General features: G+C 39.2%; 1 protein-coding gene across 1 annotated transcript in view; it reads left to right on the forward strand.

The window, feature by feature from the left end:
- RFX4 (regulatory factor X, 4 (influences HLA class II expression)) overlaps nt 1–15,867 on the forward strand; it is a 78,503-nt gene that overhangs the window by 19,463 nt on the left and 43,173 nt on the right. Inside the window, exons 5-7 of the mRNA XM_009881986.1 lie at nt 7,860–7,921; nt 12,966–13,179; nt 14,011–14,088. Of these exons, the coding sequence (XP_009880288.1) occupies nt 7,860–7,921; nt 12,966–13,179; nt 14,011–14,088 (354 nt within the window). The remainder of the gene's footprint in view (nt 1–7,859; nt 7,922–12,965; nt 13,180–14,010; nt 14,089–15,867) is intronic.

The following is a 15,867-nucleotide window of genomic DNA, read 5'->3' on the forward strand; positions in this document are numbered from 1 at the left end:
CGCATGGTTGGGTTCCATTAAACTTGATGGTTCTCTCTTCGCTGTAGCATGTCACTCAGCTGTTCAGCTGGGTTGGCAGGCCTTTGAGCTTCTCTTTCACTTTTTTTTCCCTCATCCAGTACTCATTTCATTCTTTGTTTCTTTTGAGACCCTGTATGAACCTTATTTTCTTAATCAAGCATCTTGAGGATGTTATCTTTCTCTTTTACAGCAGTTTCCCCTGTCTTCCATGTCCTCGGTTCACTGCTTTAAATTTACTGTGCAGTACTAAGTCACCTCCCAGACTCTGCCATACCTCTCATCAGAACACTTAGCTTCTGGTGGCGCAACCTCTTTTGCATCCTCGTGAAGTGTTCTTCCCACAACTCCCATATGCCCCCTGCAGGTTAAATACTTTCCTCTTTTGTTTTTCTTTTTTCCTTTTTGTGCTTTCCTGACACCTCTTTTCACAAGCGATAGTAAAATAATATTTGAAAAGGAAAACGAAGGGTGCTGACACTGCAGGGTGGCTCTCCCCCCAGCCTGAGGTCCCTTTACATCACTCTAGCAGCGTAAAGAGGTTTAGCATGGATGCATGCTCACATGAATTTTAGACCCTCTTTATTGCTCCCTGAGTCGCTTTACTGCAGGTGAAAATTAGATGCCAAAAAATTTATTTCACTAAATAAAAAAGGGTAATGTCCACAATAGATTTGTAATATTTGTTAGGAAAGAGATCTCTTACATTTTTCACCAATATTTCCACCCCATTTCCAAAAAATGGGCTGAGGCACAGTTATACCAGTAGAAAAGTACTTTTTTTTTTTCAAGTTTGCTTTGCTCCAGGGAGGTACAAGCTGTACCAGCCAGAGTCCTCTTCTATCACCACGTACTGTCTCTATGCCCAGAAATCTTGCTAGCAGGACTGCTCCTCCAAGCATGATTAGCATAAATAGGATTTACAGTTTTGTGCTATCATACTGTATATATTTGACGTTTAAAAAGGACAGACGAGTGGCCTTATTGAAACCTCTTTGATAACAGCATTGCAATGTGATTGCATTCTGTTTTGTCTTTTTATTGAAATGCACACATCTGGAATTGCCTGCTGTGCCTAAGGAGATACTTCTTCTGAAGATGTATTTTTTTTTGCCCTGTAATTTCAATTTGCTCCTGAGTAGCCTCAATAGTAACTGGTATAGCAAAGCCAAATTTACTCTTAGTGCTCTCCTCTGATAGACTAAAACAGCACTTGCTTTATTATGAACCATGACTACATATGGAATGGTTTTTTATTAGACTTTTTTCTAGTTAATATAGAAAAGAAAAATAGAACTGGGGGAAAATCAATCCAAAGCTGAGGGTGTGGTTTCTGTTATTGCATTAAAGGACGGTATTAGTCTGTCAGTGCTATCTGAGCAGTCCCTGCTTTTCCTTCTTTGCTTTTTAACAGCTAAGGTTCCTGACCGAAGGACAGTTAACACCAGTGTGGCTTTTCTTCCTGATGCAGAATCTTGTAGTCCAAGCTCCTCTGAGGAGGCCATAACAACACAAGTATTGCAGAAACAAGCGGTAATATAGGTGTGGGGAATGGGGATCCTACAGTGTAGTTGGAAAGCTCTTTGCCCCCTTGGCTCTGCTTCACAGATCCTTTGTATTATTGCAGGTTGCTAACTATTGCCTTTATCTCCTTGAGCTTGAGGACTAAGAAAACCAGCAAGGATGCCTCAGCTTCTTTGGTGTGACTTTTTCCATTTCCCAAAGATTTGCCCTTTAGCAGAGGGATTTTTACTGGCTTTGCCACTTCAAGCATCTGGCTTCTAGTTAGGTCTTCAGCATGAAGTAGAGCGGCCTCTGGGCTGCTTTACCTCATGCCTTGTCAACATGTCCCAGAGGCTGTTCTTACAGCAGAGGGTCTGCCAGAGTGCAGGGACACTGGCGCTCAGCCTTTTCCCACAGATATGCTGGGTGATGGCAGTAAGCATGCTGGCATCAGTACAGAGCAGAGGGAGTTGCGCAGGGGGTTAGATCTGCTTGGCTTCAGCAAGACAGCACTGAAAGTGGCTGCAACTCAGCTAAGCATCCGAGTCAGAGCATTCAATGTTTGCAGCTTTGTTGGGATGCAGTAATCTGTTTGATCATGCCTTAGGCTGAATTCCATCTGGCTGGTGGAGCTGCTGAAGGAGGATATGATTGTTAATAGATGAATTTGAGGAGAAGTCTCACAAGCTTCACTAAAGGGTCCAGTTCAGTTGGAGCTCCTCCGGGTGTCTGATCTCTGCAGCAGGCAGAATTGGGCACAGGCATTAAAGAAAGTGCCAGCAGGCCTCTCTGACTTGCTTTGCAGTCGAGATATATCAGTGCTAGAAACAAGATCTCACCCTACAGCTAGACCATGTCCTATTCCACAAAACAATGAAAGTGAGTGAAGAGAAATGGGAAGGTTATTGAATCTAAACAGACAACTGGTCTGAGGTCAAGAATACTGGACCTGTACACTACAGTCTTCTCTTCTGGGCCATGCAAGTAAGTGAGCAAGGAGTAGAGAGTGTATAGACACAGTCACACCTCTTCTCCTTTTCTTTGCACAGTTTGGTGGATTTGGGGGACAGGAATGATATTTTATAATGGATTAATTTGATTATGCTCTTTCCTATCAGTGGGTGTTTCTTAGGGCAAAGCTTTCCTGACCTTTTCCTCAAAGTAATGTGTTGTTAAGCTAGTCCCCAGTCACCTTTGAGCCAAAAGGTACCTGTTAGCACAGGTATTAATAATAACAGATTGTCTCGGGGCAGGATTTTCACAAGCACAGAAGCAAATGAGGAAACCCCAGAATGATCCAGCTGGAGCAGTATGAGGCCAAAGATGAGCGAGCCTAAAACTCCTACACTTATCATAAAAGATTAAGGATATCGGTGGTTTTTGTGTTTCTCAGTGCTGAGAATAAGGAAAGCATAGCTGTATGGGAGTATAGTTATATTTGGCATCACTGGTTTCTTTCCTGCTGCCATGTCAAAGAAGTTTAAGACAGAAATGCTATAATAGAATTTGGTAAATAAACACAGATCTTCTGTACTTGACTTCGTAAAAGCAAAGCATGCCTTCTAGATATGGGACTTGAAACTTGAGTTGAGATAAATAGAGCCAGGCCCTGTTATGACAAATTGTTATCAGAGGAAAGAGAATTTAATCCACTGTATTTTGAATCTCTCTAGAACCTCCCAGAGCTCCAAAGTGTGGGGCCTGAAATACGTGTCTCATTCTGGCAGAGTGAAAATTTTGGGTTGTGAATTAATTTGATTTTATTTCATTACTCTGGGAAGTTCTAGAAGCATGGCTAGGGTTATTTCAAATAGAAAGGAACAAGAGTCATGAAGAATAACATCCCTCTAGATCAGATGCACTAACAAAATGAACATGCCTTTTGAAATGCAGCAATTTAAATTATTCCAGGGAAAACACTTCTAAAAGTCATCCTCTGCCTATTTCCCCCAGAGCAAAATTTAATATTTTGACATAGGGAGGGAGGACAAAATGACTTCAGAAGTTTCCAGACATCTCTGGTTTCTTCCATCCTTATTTGTTAGCGTGAACACAGACGCATAAGATGCTTTATAAGATGGTTTGTTGGGTTGGTTTTTTCCCCTGATTTGCTTTGGCATCTCATATCATAGAATAGTCTAGACGGAATAATTGGGAAACATAAAGTTCACAGTTTGGTAGCGAATGCAATGAGGAGTGATGGGTCAGAATGTCAGGATGAAGGCAGAAGAGACAATACATTCCTCGTTTTAAAGCTGAGGCTGGCTCTGCTTGTGTTGAAATGTCACAGTGCTGGAGATGTGAGGAGAGATGCAGTGGCAGAAATTACAGCTGGCAGTAATCAGGATAAAGGAATGCACCTTTGCAGCCATTTGTGGTTAACAGAACAACTCCTGCAGTTAGCCATGTCTAAGGTTAATAGGTTGTGCAGACTGCAATACAGACCTTTACAGAGGAAGTGCATTTTTCTAGTTGTTGCTCATAAAGCTTTATCTGTTTGGTATGGACACTTAAGTAACTTACTTAATTTTTATTCCATTATTTTAAGAATGACCAAAAATACGAGTAACTAGATAGTCAATTCAAGTTCATTCAGACACCCCTACTAGTTTTAAAAAGCCAAAACATGATTAAAAATCCTGTTAGCTCCAAGATCTGTGCAATATATGTTGAGAATGTTGTACTACCAGTGTTGTAATCTCTGTGTGAAAGAATGATATGAGATGACTTTTCTTTCCTGCATTAAGTTTGGCTGCCCCATACATTCAGAGTGGACAGGTTACTGCCTGTCAGAAAGACCTGCCCCTTTTGTTCTACCTGCACAGGCATTCCTAAAACTATGTGTCAGGATTGTCTGCAAAAGGGTTAAACAAATGCTGACCTGGATATACTAGTCCCCTGAAAAGATGTAAACTATATTTATGTTGGTTTATAATGTAATTACTTCTATCTGGCTCTTATGTATACAGTAGGCAATCACTGAAAGAACTATGGAGTTGCAAAACCATAAGGCAGTTCTTAGTATTTTTTTTTTTTTTTTAATCAAGAAAGGCATACAACATCTTCTATAGGCAGAAGGCAAGATCAGGTCTTGAGCAGGGCACAGAGGAAAGAGATGGAGAACACAACTGAAGTTTGGTAACTGAGAATGAAATTGAAGGAGCATTGATTTCTGAGGCTAATAGTAGGGACAGAAGTTATTTGCATGTGAAACTCCTGGTCTACATCTGTCTCGAACCCAAAAAGCCAAGTAGCATAAAAAAATGCCTAACAGTCAGAACTGCTACATAACTTAGATGGAATTTTACTTGGAAAATGTAAAACCTGTACCCTTTTACTCAGCAGATCTCATAGGGCAGCTGGATTTGTGGTCACTTTGGAGAAATACGAGATGAAATTTCAGTTCCATTGAAGGACAATGGTAAAATGCCTGTTCACTCCAAAATTCGCTTGGATACCACCCATGAGATCTTTTTACCACTGCTTCTGTTGAGAAGCCAGCGCTGCTGTGAGAACCAGGGTCTGGGCTCCATTCAGAAAGCAGTTCAAACTGCATGGTCTGGTCTTGATTCGTTTGCTTGCGCAACCCCACTGCAGTGATGAAAGGAAAATGGTCCAACTTGGTTTTCAGATTCAAACCTGAATTTTCATGTCCGGCAATTAGGAACCCTCTTCCCTCCCCACCCATCTGTAAAATTAACTTATTTTCTCTGTAGGTCTTTAAAAGTTAATAAATGCGAAACACAATGATGGTGTATTTTATAGAGGGACTTTTCAGGCTGAAAGTATGATTTTAAAAGCAACATTTTGGACCCTCTGCTTTTTCCATTGATTTCGGCATACAGCAAATTCCACTTTGTTCTCCCTGATCTGACTTCCTCTATCCTTTCAGTGAAATCTCACTGCCTTTGGCAATATCATTACATAGGGATTCGCATAAATGTAGCTGAATATAAACATTTATATGAACATCTAGTTAATTTAGTACTTGACTTGTTTTATTCGAAACACAAATACCCGTGCTCCTGTGCCAGCATGTGCCAGCACCCAAGCATGATTATACATATTTTACATATGCACCATTAGATCAAAAATCTTCACATCTTTTTTCAAAGGTTTGCTAGACTATTCTTTCTTTTTAAAAAATATTGGTAAAGAATATTTTAAATGATGCATACTTTTCAGGTGAATTCTGAAAGGTCTATCTCATTGTTTAAAGTGTGCTGGATTTAAAAAAGAAACAAACAAAGAAAAGAAAAAAGGATCATATGATCAGCTGCTCCATTTTTCTTCTCTTTTCCTGACCACCTCTGCCCTGGTATGTAGAAACTGGCTGATTTATTTAAATCCCAGGAACTCCCATGGCATATGGTTCATAAAGTAGCATTTACAGTGTGCATTGTAACACTTCATCACTACTAGAAAGACTTTGAAAGTAATATGGGTTCATATTGTTCAGAAAGAAAAAAAATAGAGTAAAAGTATCTCTAATATTAAGATTTACTTTTGAGTCTCCTGCTGTAAAATCAACTTTTGGAGAGGAATGGTATTTTCTGAATGATAACTGCCACAAAAAAGAAAAAATAAAATAAATCCTCTAACCCAAAAAACCCATCCTCAGAAAGTAGTTCCTCAACACTGCCTTTTTTCCCACAGCCTTGTGGAGCCCCCAACCCTGTCTGCAGAAAATGAAAGAGAGAGGGGTGGGATTAATGTGTAATTAAAGGGAATTTGGAAGGCTGAGATGTTGCGGAATGTTAGATCAGTAGCTGGAACAGCATGTGGTGTTCTTTAGGCAGGCTTCATTGAATCCATACAAAAAAAGAAAGAAGGGCTGCTTGCCTGTCTGCTCATTTATCAAACAGCTAGGCTGAACTTTCACAGCTCCACAAAAGTGTTTTACTGTTTGCTGAAGTTTTGCTCCAGAAATTAAAGCTGAACAACCTAGCGACTCTGAGTCTATGCTGTGTTTTTGACATCAGCCACGTTGTGCAAAGCTCTTGGAAACCAACACAGGACAATTTTTACATGATAAAAAGGGAAGCAGATTGTACATTTGCTGAAGAAAATATTACTGAAGAAATGGTCAAATATGTGACATCCTAATGTCTTTATTCATATAGCACCTTTTGATCCAAATACGTGTTCCAGCGATTTCAGTCATCAATCAGGATTAAATATTTCTAACAGTGGCAAAATGGCTCATGAAGAAAAAAAAAAAATCTATATTATTTAATCAATTTTAATTGATGTTTTCTTCTGGTTGAGAAGTTGTATTCTGTCTTGTATGCCTGTTTTCCTTTATTCTTAGTTGGTGTCCCCCCAAAAGAGGAAACATTTAGCAATTTATAGAATGAAAACACAATGAAAATAGATTATAAATTTTAAAAGGAAGAAATTCCTTTTGCAAGTGAATCCTCAAGGCTTACTGCAGTCTTTCTTGCATGGCTGTTCTACCAGAAGAATTTTCCTCCTACTGCAGAACACACAGAACCGGGTTCAGAATCCTGTGAGGCGCTGAGTGCTGCCTTTCCAGCAACTACAGCAGAGCTTTTTCATCAGGACTAGCCTGGTTGACAGAGGCTGTGATTACTGAAGGGATAATTTACATTCATTAATCCATTTCTTTAAATGCATCTGGCACTAAAGAAGTGGTTTGCTTTTTTTTTTTTAGAGTAACAATGTTCTTTTAATCTCTGCTGACAAACTAGAGTCCAGATTCTTGATGATACCCTGCTGTTTCTGAGATGCACTTGTTTGCCATAGAGGATAAATTGATTATGAGCTATCTTTACAAACGTAACAGTTGAGTCTTCCCTGATAGAAGTGGTGCCCCTATCAAACACCAAAATCTTTTTGGGGACTCACCTTCTAGAAAAAGGAGTGTTTAATTGGCAGGATTGTGAAGGTCTTTAAAGAACTGTGGCCTTGAAAGCTCTCAGGAGGAGAGTTTCCTCTATTTGCAGCAAAACCAAGTTTGTTGATCCTGCAGACTGACATAAGTAATTAGTAGGCCAATTCTAAGTACAATCCTCCTTAGTTTAGAGGCAGAACTGATCTTAGATTTTAAGGTAATGTGTTCTACTCCAGTGACTTCAGAAAGTCTTTATTTAAATTAATGGTAGTTAATGGAATTATACTGAATTTTAAAATCTATTTCTCCTCTTTCAGCGATGGAAAATATCAAAAGCGATGTTTTTATTTATTTCTCTTGCCACGTATTTTGCTGACATTGCAGTACAGTTTTTATGCTTTTCTGTCTTAACAGCCTATATTAAATTAAGTATTAGTAAACGTCCTTTTCGGTTTTCTCTAATATCAGTTCTATTGACTTGCAGATAATAAGGCAACAGTTTCCACAGCTAACGACAAGACGACTTGGAACCAGAGGCCAATCAAAGTAAGGAGTGTATGGTATTATCATCTCACACAGGGCCCCATCTGGCTCTGGCTTTAGTGAACAGAATAGTATAAGATCAGGGAATAACTTGTCCAGTTGGGGATTTAAAACCCAACTTTGATGGAGGTTCTATTATAGTCTTTACATTGTCTTATTAATTCAGCTGTGATAGTCCTGCAAAGGTACTCTGATGGAGACTTCACTGATTTCATGAGCAGTATTTTCCATATTGTTCCTATACTGTTTTTCATCTCAACTCACTTTATGCAATGTAAAGGACATTCACACCCAGCAATAACGGAGCTACTGTTGGAGGCTGGGAAATGACAGCTGGTTAACATCATGTTTCAGTTTAGAGGACGAGTAGCAGAATGCTATCTGGAATTTAGGTAGGAACATATGTCAGCCTAAACAAAAATTGTCCACACACTTGGATTTAACTACCATTTTTCCTGTGTAATACAATCCAACATATCTTTAAGCGATCAAGGAATTAGTCTATTGCCTTACCCAAAAGATGGTACTTCCTGAAAACAGTTCATCCTAATTCCAGAATGAGAAATTAATTCGGAAAGAACAATGCACTTCCTAGAGTATTTGACTTTTCCCAGTTGTTGACAAGATGTGACTCTACCAATTTATAATGAGGATACAGTGATGTTTTTATATTTTTTTTTCTGCTTGGGGACTCCATGAAATTTTTCCAGTGGGGCTTTGAATCTTTTTATGGCAAACTTAAGCCCTCTAAAATATGCATATATTTTTATATATATATCTCTGCTTTTCTTGATTGGCATTCACAGAATCCTACAGGGTAGTCTCTGTAGATCACAAGTGGAAAACTATGGAGGGGGAAATGAAAACCTGGGACAGCATGTTTGCAAAATTTTGCTGGTAAAGCTTCACTCTTTCAAAGGAAAGCCTAGAAACACAATATTGCTAAATGCTGAGAAACAAATACGCTATGAGAATTGAACTTATATACTAAAGCTAGAATGACCAACACTTTAAAGGAAAAAAAAGAAATTAAGATACTAAAAGAAAGGCCATTAAAATTAACTTTACTGTGCTCTTCTAACAAGTGGTCCATGCCAAGCAGTATCTCTTTGGAACCGGGTGTCCTTTCCCCCATCTTGAGCTTCTCCTAATTTTTATAACTGAGCTTTCTTTTTTTCTAGAGCAGTCATATTTAAGCAGCTAATTGAAGATTTGAAATTTCTTCCCAAATGCAGAGCTACCATAACATCAGTCATAACAGAGCTACCAGAAGTCTCTCAGGTGCAAATTCTGGGCTAGTCCCACAGCATATTAGGAAAGCATGATAGGTCCGGACTCAGAGAATGAGGATGTAGCACTGCATATAAGTTCTTTGGAAGTTCAGAAAGACAAAGTGAAAGTGTGCAGCAGTCGCTTTATGGCAGCATTTGTATGAGAGTACCCACTGTCAGCTGTCAAATCATGCGGACATTGGCTACAACTTTGTTATTTGTCTTCCCATTTAATGAAAGAAATGAGCACTGCTGTATTTCCAAACTGAAGTTCCTCTTGCAGCTCCAGGAGTCTCTCAGAGGGGCAAGATGCTCTTGATCTGCTGACTGAAGGTGTCTTTTGTCTCCAAAATCTATGTCTCTTTACTCTCAATGAGGCTAAAAATCAATGAGACTTAATATTTCTTGCATATTTCCCCCTAACCTGCATGCCTATCAGAGGGGCTTTCAGGTCACATACTCTTCTCATGCCACCTTTGCAATGCTTCTGCTCCCTATCTAGGATTTAAGAAAGGGTTTCTGTAAAGCGTGGTCTCTGTGCTCTGCAAAATCCTTGGCCCCTGAGGTTCCCTGGTCACCCCTATGAAGGACATCCTAGTCATTCAAATTCCACAGCCTCAGTAGGTATGAAATTGAGTTCTGCTGCAAAAGAGGATGCCTACATCTTCATCAGTGATTAATATCCCAAGGATTATAGCGTACAGAGGAATCATTCTCATTTCACCCAGTGAAGAGAAGTATAAACACATACACACACACACTAAATGCACACTATACTTATTTATAATAAATACACTCCTTGCTAGACCCAGCACAGCTGCAACTGAGCTCTGGTTTTGTTTTCAGAAACATCTGACTGCATTCCAATTAAGTGTTACGTAGAGAAATTACTTTAGGCATTAACACTTTAGTCCCTTTATCACCAACTGTGCTGACCGATTGCTGCCAGTATGATTTTCATTCCACTTCCCTGCTACTGCCAAAGGAAATTCGGCCATAGAAGCGGTTAAGATTATCTGACTTCACACTGTTCTGCCTTCAGTCTTTTTATAGCACGGCTGCCTTGTAACATTACAAAGTTCAGAGCTACAATGGTGCTATACTTTTGGTCATCAGTTGTGAGGCTTTCTTTTTTGCGGCTGGGTTTATTGCTGTAAGCATGCAGCTGTTCTCTATCGCACTGAGCTTAAAAACAGTTCCACCACAGGTGAGCCATGAGAAGGCAGCTAAACATAAAAGCCAATTTCTTTCTGTACTGTAGCTTGAAACTCTTCAATTATGTACACAAGAGGTTAGTTAAACTGATGGAAACTACATGGTGTAAAGGAAATTCTACTTCTTTCTTTAAAGGAGTGCCGCAGATACCAGACCCATGAAAGAAAAAAGCATTCCACTATTTACCACAAAAATAATAGTCTGCATGTTATTCTTTTACATATCAAACTTTCAAGCCCTGTTTGTTGAATTGTTGTTTTTGTTGTTTGTTTTTTTTTTCTGATAGAAATACAGAAAAGTGTTTGCAAAAGAATCTTTGTAAATTGCACCAGTGAGCTTTTGCCATTTGGGGTGTTAAAATTAGTGAAAGAATCAGCTATCTGGAGAAATTTCAGAGTTAATTTGGCTATCGAAGTCTATATGATTTTGAAGCTACCTGGAAAACTCTGTGTAGCTTACTGCCAAGTGAAATATACCAGAAATTAAATAATGCACAGTGAAATTCTACTACATTTTCCAGGCTTTCATTCATTTATTTTTTTTTCTTGAACTGATTTAACAGGAAGCTTGATATAACAGCCTAACCCCTGTTTAAGTTACACGAACCTCTCAGTCGGTCTAGAACTTTTGCAGTCCTGCCTTCTGTGACTGTTTCCCCTTTTCCCCCCTTTCCCTCAGCAATTTGTGGAGTTAGCTCCTTTCAGTTTCCCCAACCTCAGACATACTGTGCAGGATGCACGTGAGCTTTATGGCTCTTATGTGCAGTGCATGTATGGCAGCTGCTAGAGACCAAACTGGGGACTTGAACTGCAAGCTGCAGTTGTTACCATTCAAGCTAAAAAGCCAAACTTGTACAGTTGGTGTTATAACTCCGGTGTTAGCACAAACTTGCCATTATCTATCTGTAATAGGTTAGGACCAATGCGGAGCCTGGTTTCTGGTGTGGAATACACATTTTGGCCTAAGCCATGATGGGCAGATTTGGAGTCTATAGTGTGGCTTTCTGAGGTATTAAAGGGAGGAAATTGCATTCATATCACGTCATCTTAATGTTTTAGTAAATCTCACCTGGATTATTCAATATTGAGTTCAAGATAGTTTTTATTTTTAAAAGACAACATGGAACATCCTCGGTGGGCATGGCAAGGGAGCCACATACTAGAAGGTTGCTCCAACTCCCCAGGTCTCCTCTCAGCCCATCTGTGCTGGTAGACAAGATTAGGGCTTCCAGCTCTTTGCCACCACTTTTTGCTGGAGATTGACACGCACTGACCTGTGAGTGAATGACTGTGAGTGAAAAAAGGAAGAAGTCACCTGAGTTAGTTTAAACTACCATCACTTAGACGCTACCATTTCACCAATTTAATCTATGACCTTTGTAAAACCAGCTGATTTTGCCTAAAGCAAACTAGGGTACGTTCAAGGGAACAGATCTGCTGGCAGCACTCTGAAACCAGTAACTGTCTGGGGAGTACAGCAAACATCTGGAAATGGTAACTTTTCTTACCACCACAGTGGGATCTGGAAGACAGTGCCTCATCGTGGTCTGATAGACTTTTGATAGGCTGTAAGGAAAGAACTGGAAGATGATTGAAAATTCCCTCTAGGACAGTAGGGTGAATCAAAAGTATACGAGCAATACAATTTTGTGATGCCTTTTGTAATCATTAAATATTTAGCTGAGGAGTTGGTGCCTACAGCTGAGAAACTGAAGTAGAAGTCAGCAAATTATGTAAGGAATAAGATTTCATTTGCTGCTTTGATGCAAGAGTTAGACTGGATAATCAGTGTTTCCATTAACACCTATAATAAAGTGAAGTTGTAGCACAAACTTGTACCATAAGGCCACCAATCCATTTTTATAGCACAGCCGCACTGTGTAACTCCCACTGTGGTCTGCATAGACAGAGTTACAGTGTTGGGTAATATCCCTCACTGGTCTAAGCCCAGTACTGATGCTAAGTTTTCAAAAAGTAATTCTGAACTGTATGTTTCCTACCATTCATTGCTTTCCAGCACAAGCCTTTTTTTCTCCTCTCTATACATTGAATTGTTTTCAAATTTTGCAACATTTCTGATCAACTAATTTGCAATAAAGATTCGTGCTTTTCAGGGATCAAACCAGCCATCAACAGTCTGAGAATTAGGGAGCTGAAATAATAACAGAAGGGCCAGTCCAGAGGGTCTGTACCTCTGCTTATTGCTAAACTAAAGGAGCAGCTGCACAGCAGAGCTCTGGCAACACATAGCTTTAGTACGCCTTTTTTTTTTTTTCTCCAATAATTAGAAAAAAAATGGAAGTCCATTATTTTCCTGCCCTGCAACAGTCAGCTTTATTAACTCTGAAGAGAGGTACTTTTACCAGAAAAAATGAAAATTGGAAGCCCAAAATATTACCACAATGTGCTACTAAATCAATGCTTGTTTAAAATATATAAACTAATGCACATTCTGTTTTGTTGTAGAAATCATTAGCATTACCAGTTCCTCTTAACCCTGTTTTTTTGTTTTTTTAATTTTTAAACAATCTGCTTTATAAAATATACATCTCTATGTATCAGGTACCATTATTATGGAATTGCGGTGAAAGAAAACTCCCAGTATTATGATGTGATGTATTCTAAAAAAGGAGCAGCCTGGGTCAACGAAACAGGAAAAAAAGAAGTAACCAAACAGACAGTGGCGTATTCACCACGGTCCAAACTGGGAACATTACTGCCAGAGTTTCCAAATGTCAAAGATCTAAATCTGCCAGCCAGTCTGCCAGAGGAGAAGGTAACACTTTGGAAATCTTTTCTTGGCTTGTCTTGAGTCTTTTCCCTGCTCTGGATGAAAGCTTTATCTAAAATATAAAGACTTTGAATTAGAGTAAGTTTAATAATGCTTTGACTTTATTTATGGGGGACTTAATTACTTCACATAATAGGAAGAAATATCTTCCCTTAAAATAGGCAGCTGATGCTATCAACTGTACAATATTTCTAAAGCCCCTGCGCACTTTTTTTAAAGTTATACTACATACAGCAGGTGAAGCTTGAGGGTAACTGTTTTTGCAATATGTTATAGCTCTGTAGTCTGCAAATACATTCGATGGCAAACTGAAAAACAGTTCTGATGCTTTCTTGAGCAGAGAGGAACTTAATGTGTTTCTTATCCTTCTAGACTAGAAATTAAGAGAATCCTATCTGCATATGTGACAAAAGTACTCTGGCTGCTCTTGGCTGAGCTTGCTAGTTTTCTGATGCTATTCACATGTGTAGTATCAATGTAAAGTGGACAAAAGAATAGGGTTTTATAGTTCTTTATGTCCTAATTAGGGCCACATTCTCGTCTTTGATCTCGCTGAGGCTTTTTGCTCCTCTTACATTTGAAGAATCCCCATTGACATAGAAAAATCCATGAATTCAAAGGGAGAATTTACTTTTAAGAAGAAAACTCATCTTAAAGCTAATCTAACTAGACTCTAACAGATTTCATTATTTTTGCAATTGTGCATAGGTAAGATAAGAAAAAACTTACTTTTTTGTGCTCTATATTCTGATAGTTTTAAAAGCGGATTTCTTAAGTAGAATGATCTTTTGTGTGTTTCCCTCATTCTTTTTTCAGGTTTCTACCTTTATTATGATGTATAGAACTCACTGTCAGAGGATACTAGACACTGTAATAAGAGCAAACTTTGATGAGGTATGGTTGGAAACTACAGTTGTAGCTTAATGACACATAAGGTATTAATGGATCTGAGAGCTTATTTTGAATGTGATATTACAAACTTCTCGTTTTGTGGTGGCCGATCCTTTTCAGGAATAATGAACAATAGCTATACTTGAGTACATAGTATGTGACCAATAGCATTAAATCTCACTTATAACATTCTGTGAGTTAGAGGAATGAAAGCAATGGGAATGCTTTTGTCTCATCATTCTCCAGCAGGATTAAGGTAGCAATATCTACTTACAAGATGTTGGACAATCCAGTTCTTACAACTCAAAAAGTGTGTCCACCTCCACTTTCCTAAGCTTTAAGTTGGGACTGAGCTCTGTTTGAAGGAATTCTTCTTAGTGTTCAGCACAAACCCAGGGCAGATGCCACAGCTGAAATGGCAGGCTCTGCTGGTCTGTTAACAATGGTGCAGGGCAGTGGGGGCCTAGAGCCTCCTAGACATCCTAGAAAGCTGTGGCTGAAATCCCTCAGTTGCTCAGTTGTACAGCAGTGCAGCTGGGAACAGATGCACTGCTCAGCACTTGATGCAATCCATTAGACATGGATAAGGTTTGTACCTGCTGCAGATTTGACTGAATCTGAGGGTTTTCGGGCAGTGCGCGCAGACAGCTCTATAATTAGTGCTGAAAAATAAAACATTACTGGGATGCAAGCAGTTTTATATTACATGTGGCGAAGGCCTCTAGTCCAGGAAAACAAATCTAACTAAACAGAATGCTGAGGCTCTGATTAAAATATGACATCCAGGTCCTGGGAAAATCAGAGGAAACGGGTCTTTTGACTCTGTCTTCTGAACAATGGCAAGAAGTTCCCTGCTTTATTTCCTCTCACTGTTTAATTCTCACACTCTTCTGGTTTAAAGCTGATGCTCTTTTAAGTCATTGTACCAAGTCTAGATGTTTCTATCTGAGAGAAATATGTAACGCACATTCAGGAAGTTTTGCTGGATGAGTCTCAGAACACTTTCTTAAGAATAAGATGCTACATTTTGTCAGGGAATCGGTTTGTCAGGATCAATGGTGTGTGAGGGGCTGAGCAGCAACAATATATAAATGGCAAATATTCTTTACTGTACCTGGTGTCGTTACTTATTTCAGTACAGATTGTGTGCAAAAGGTTATCACTTATGAATGCCGGTGTTCTGACCACTGTAGAACTGATCATATAATTCACTTAACACCTTTATTTCCTAAATTAAAATTTTCAGAGGCATATTTTTCTGTGTCTGAAATCTTCTCCCCAGTTTCTTTTTTGCCTTTCTCTATTCTTTCTTCTATGTCCTTCATAGTGAAGGAAAGAAGAAATCCAAAAGTGTAGTGTTTCTTTCCAAAATGAAGACAGAAAATGGCATATTGACCCCTGTAAGCCATGTGCTATCATCCTCTTGCTCCCTACACCAAGCTCTAGATTGCATTCCTTTGTATACAGGGACAGAGCGCAAAGAGAGAGAAAGAGGCTTGATATGTGAAAGCCAAAGAGTTACACTCACCAACCATTGATGGAAGGTAAAAATATGGTGGTACCCATGAGTGTGTCTACTGTAGTAACATAAAGACACCCTGTCACCAACTCGGAGTGTCTCCTCGCCCTTTGGTTGATTATCCCATTGTGTGCTGCGTTACAGTATAAGCCTGTCTAGTTAAGAAATATGCCTGGCCTGTGTTGTACACCATCAGTCCAGCTCTGGGGCTGAAGCAAATACTATGTAAGCAGGGTCATTTAAGGAAAATGGTACTTGTGGCT

Source organism: Charadrius vociferus, unplaced genomic scaffold, assembly GCF_000708025.1.
Source record: "Charadrius vociferus isolate BGI_N301 unplaced genomic scaffold, ASM70802v2 scaffold883, whole genome shotgun sequence".
NCBI lineage: Eukaryota > Metazoa > Chordata > Aves > Charadriiformes > Charadriidae > Charadrius > Charadrius vociferus.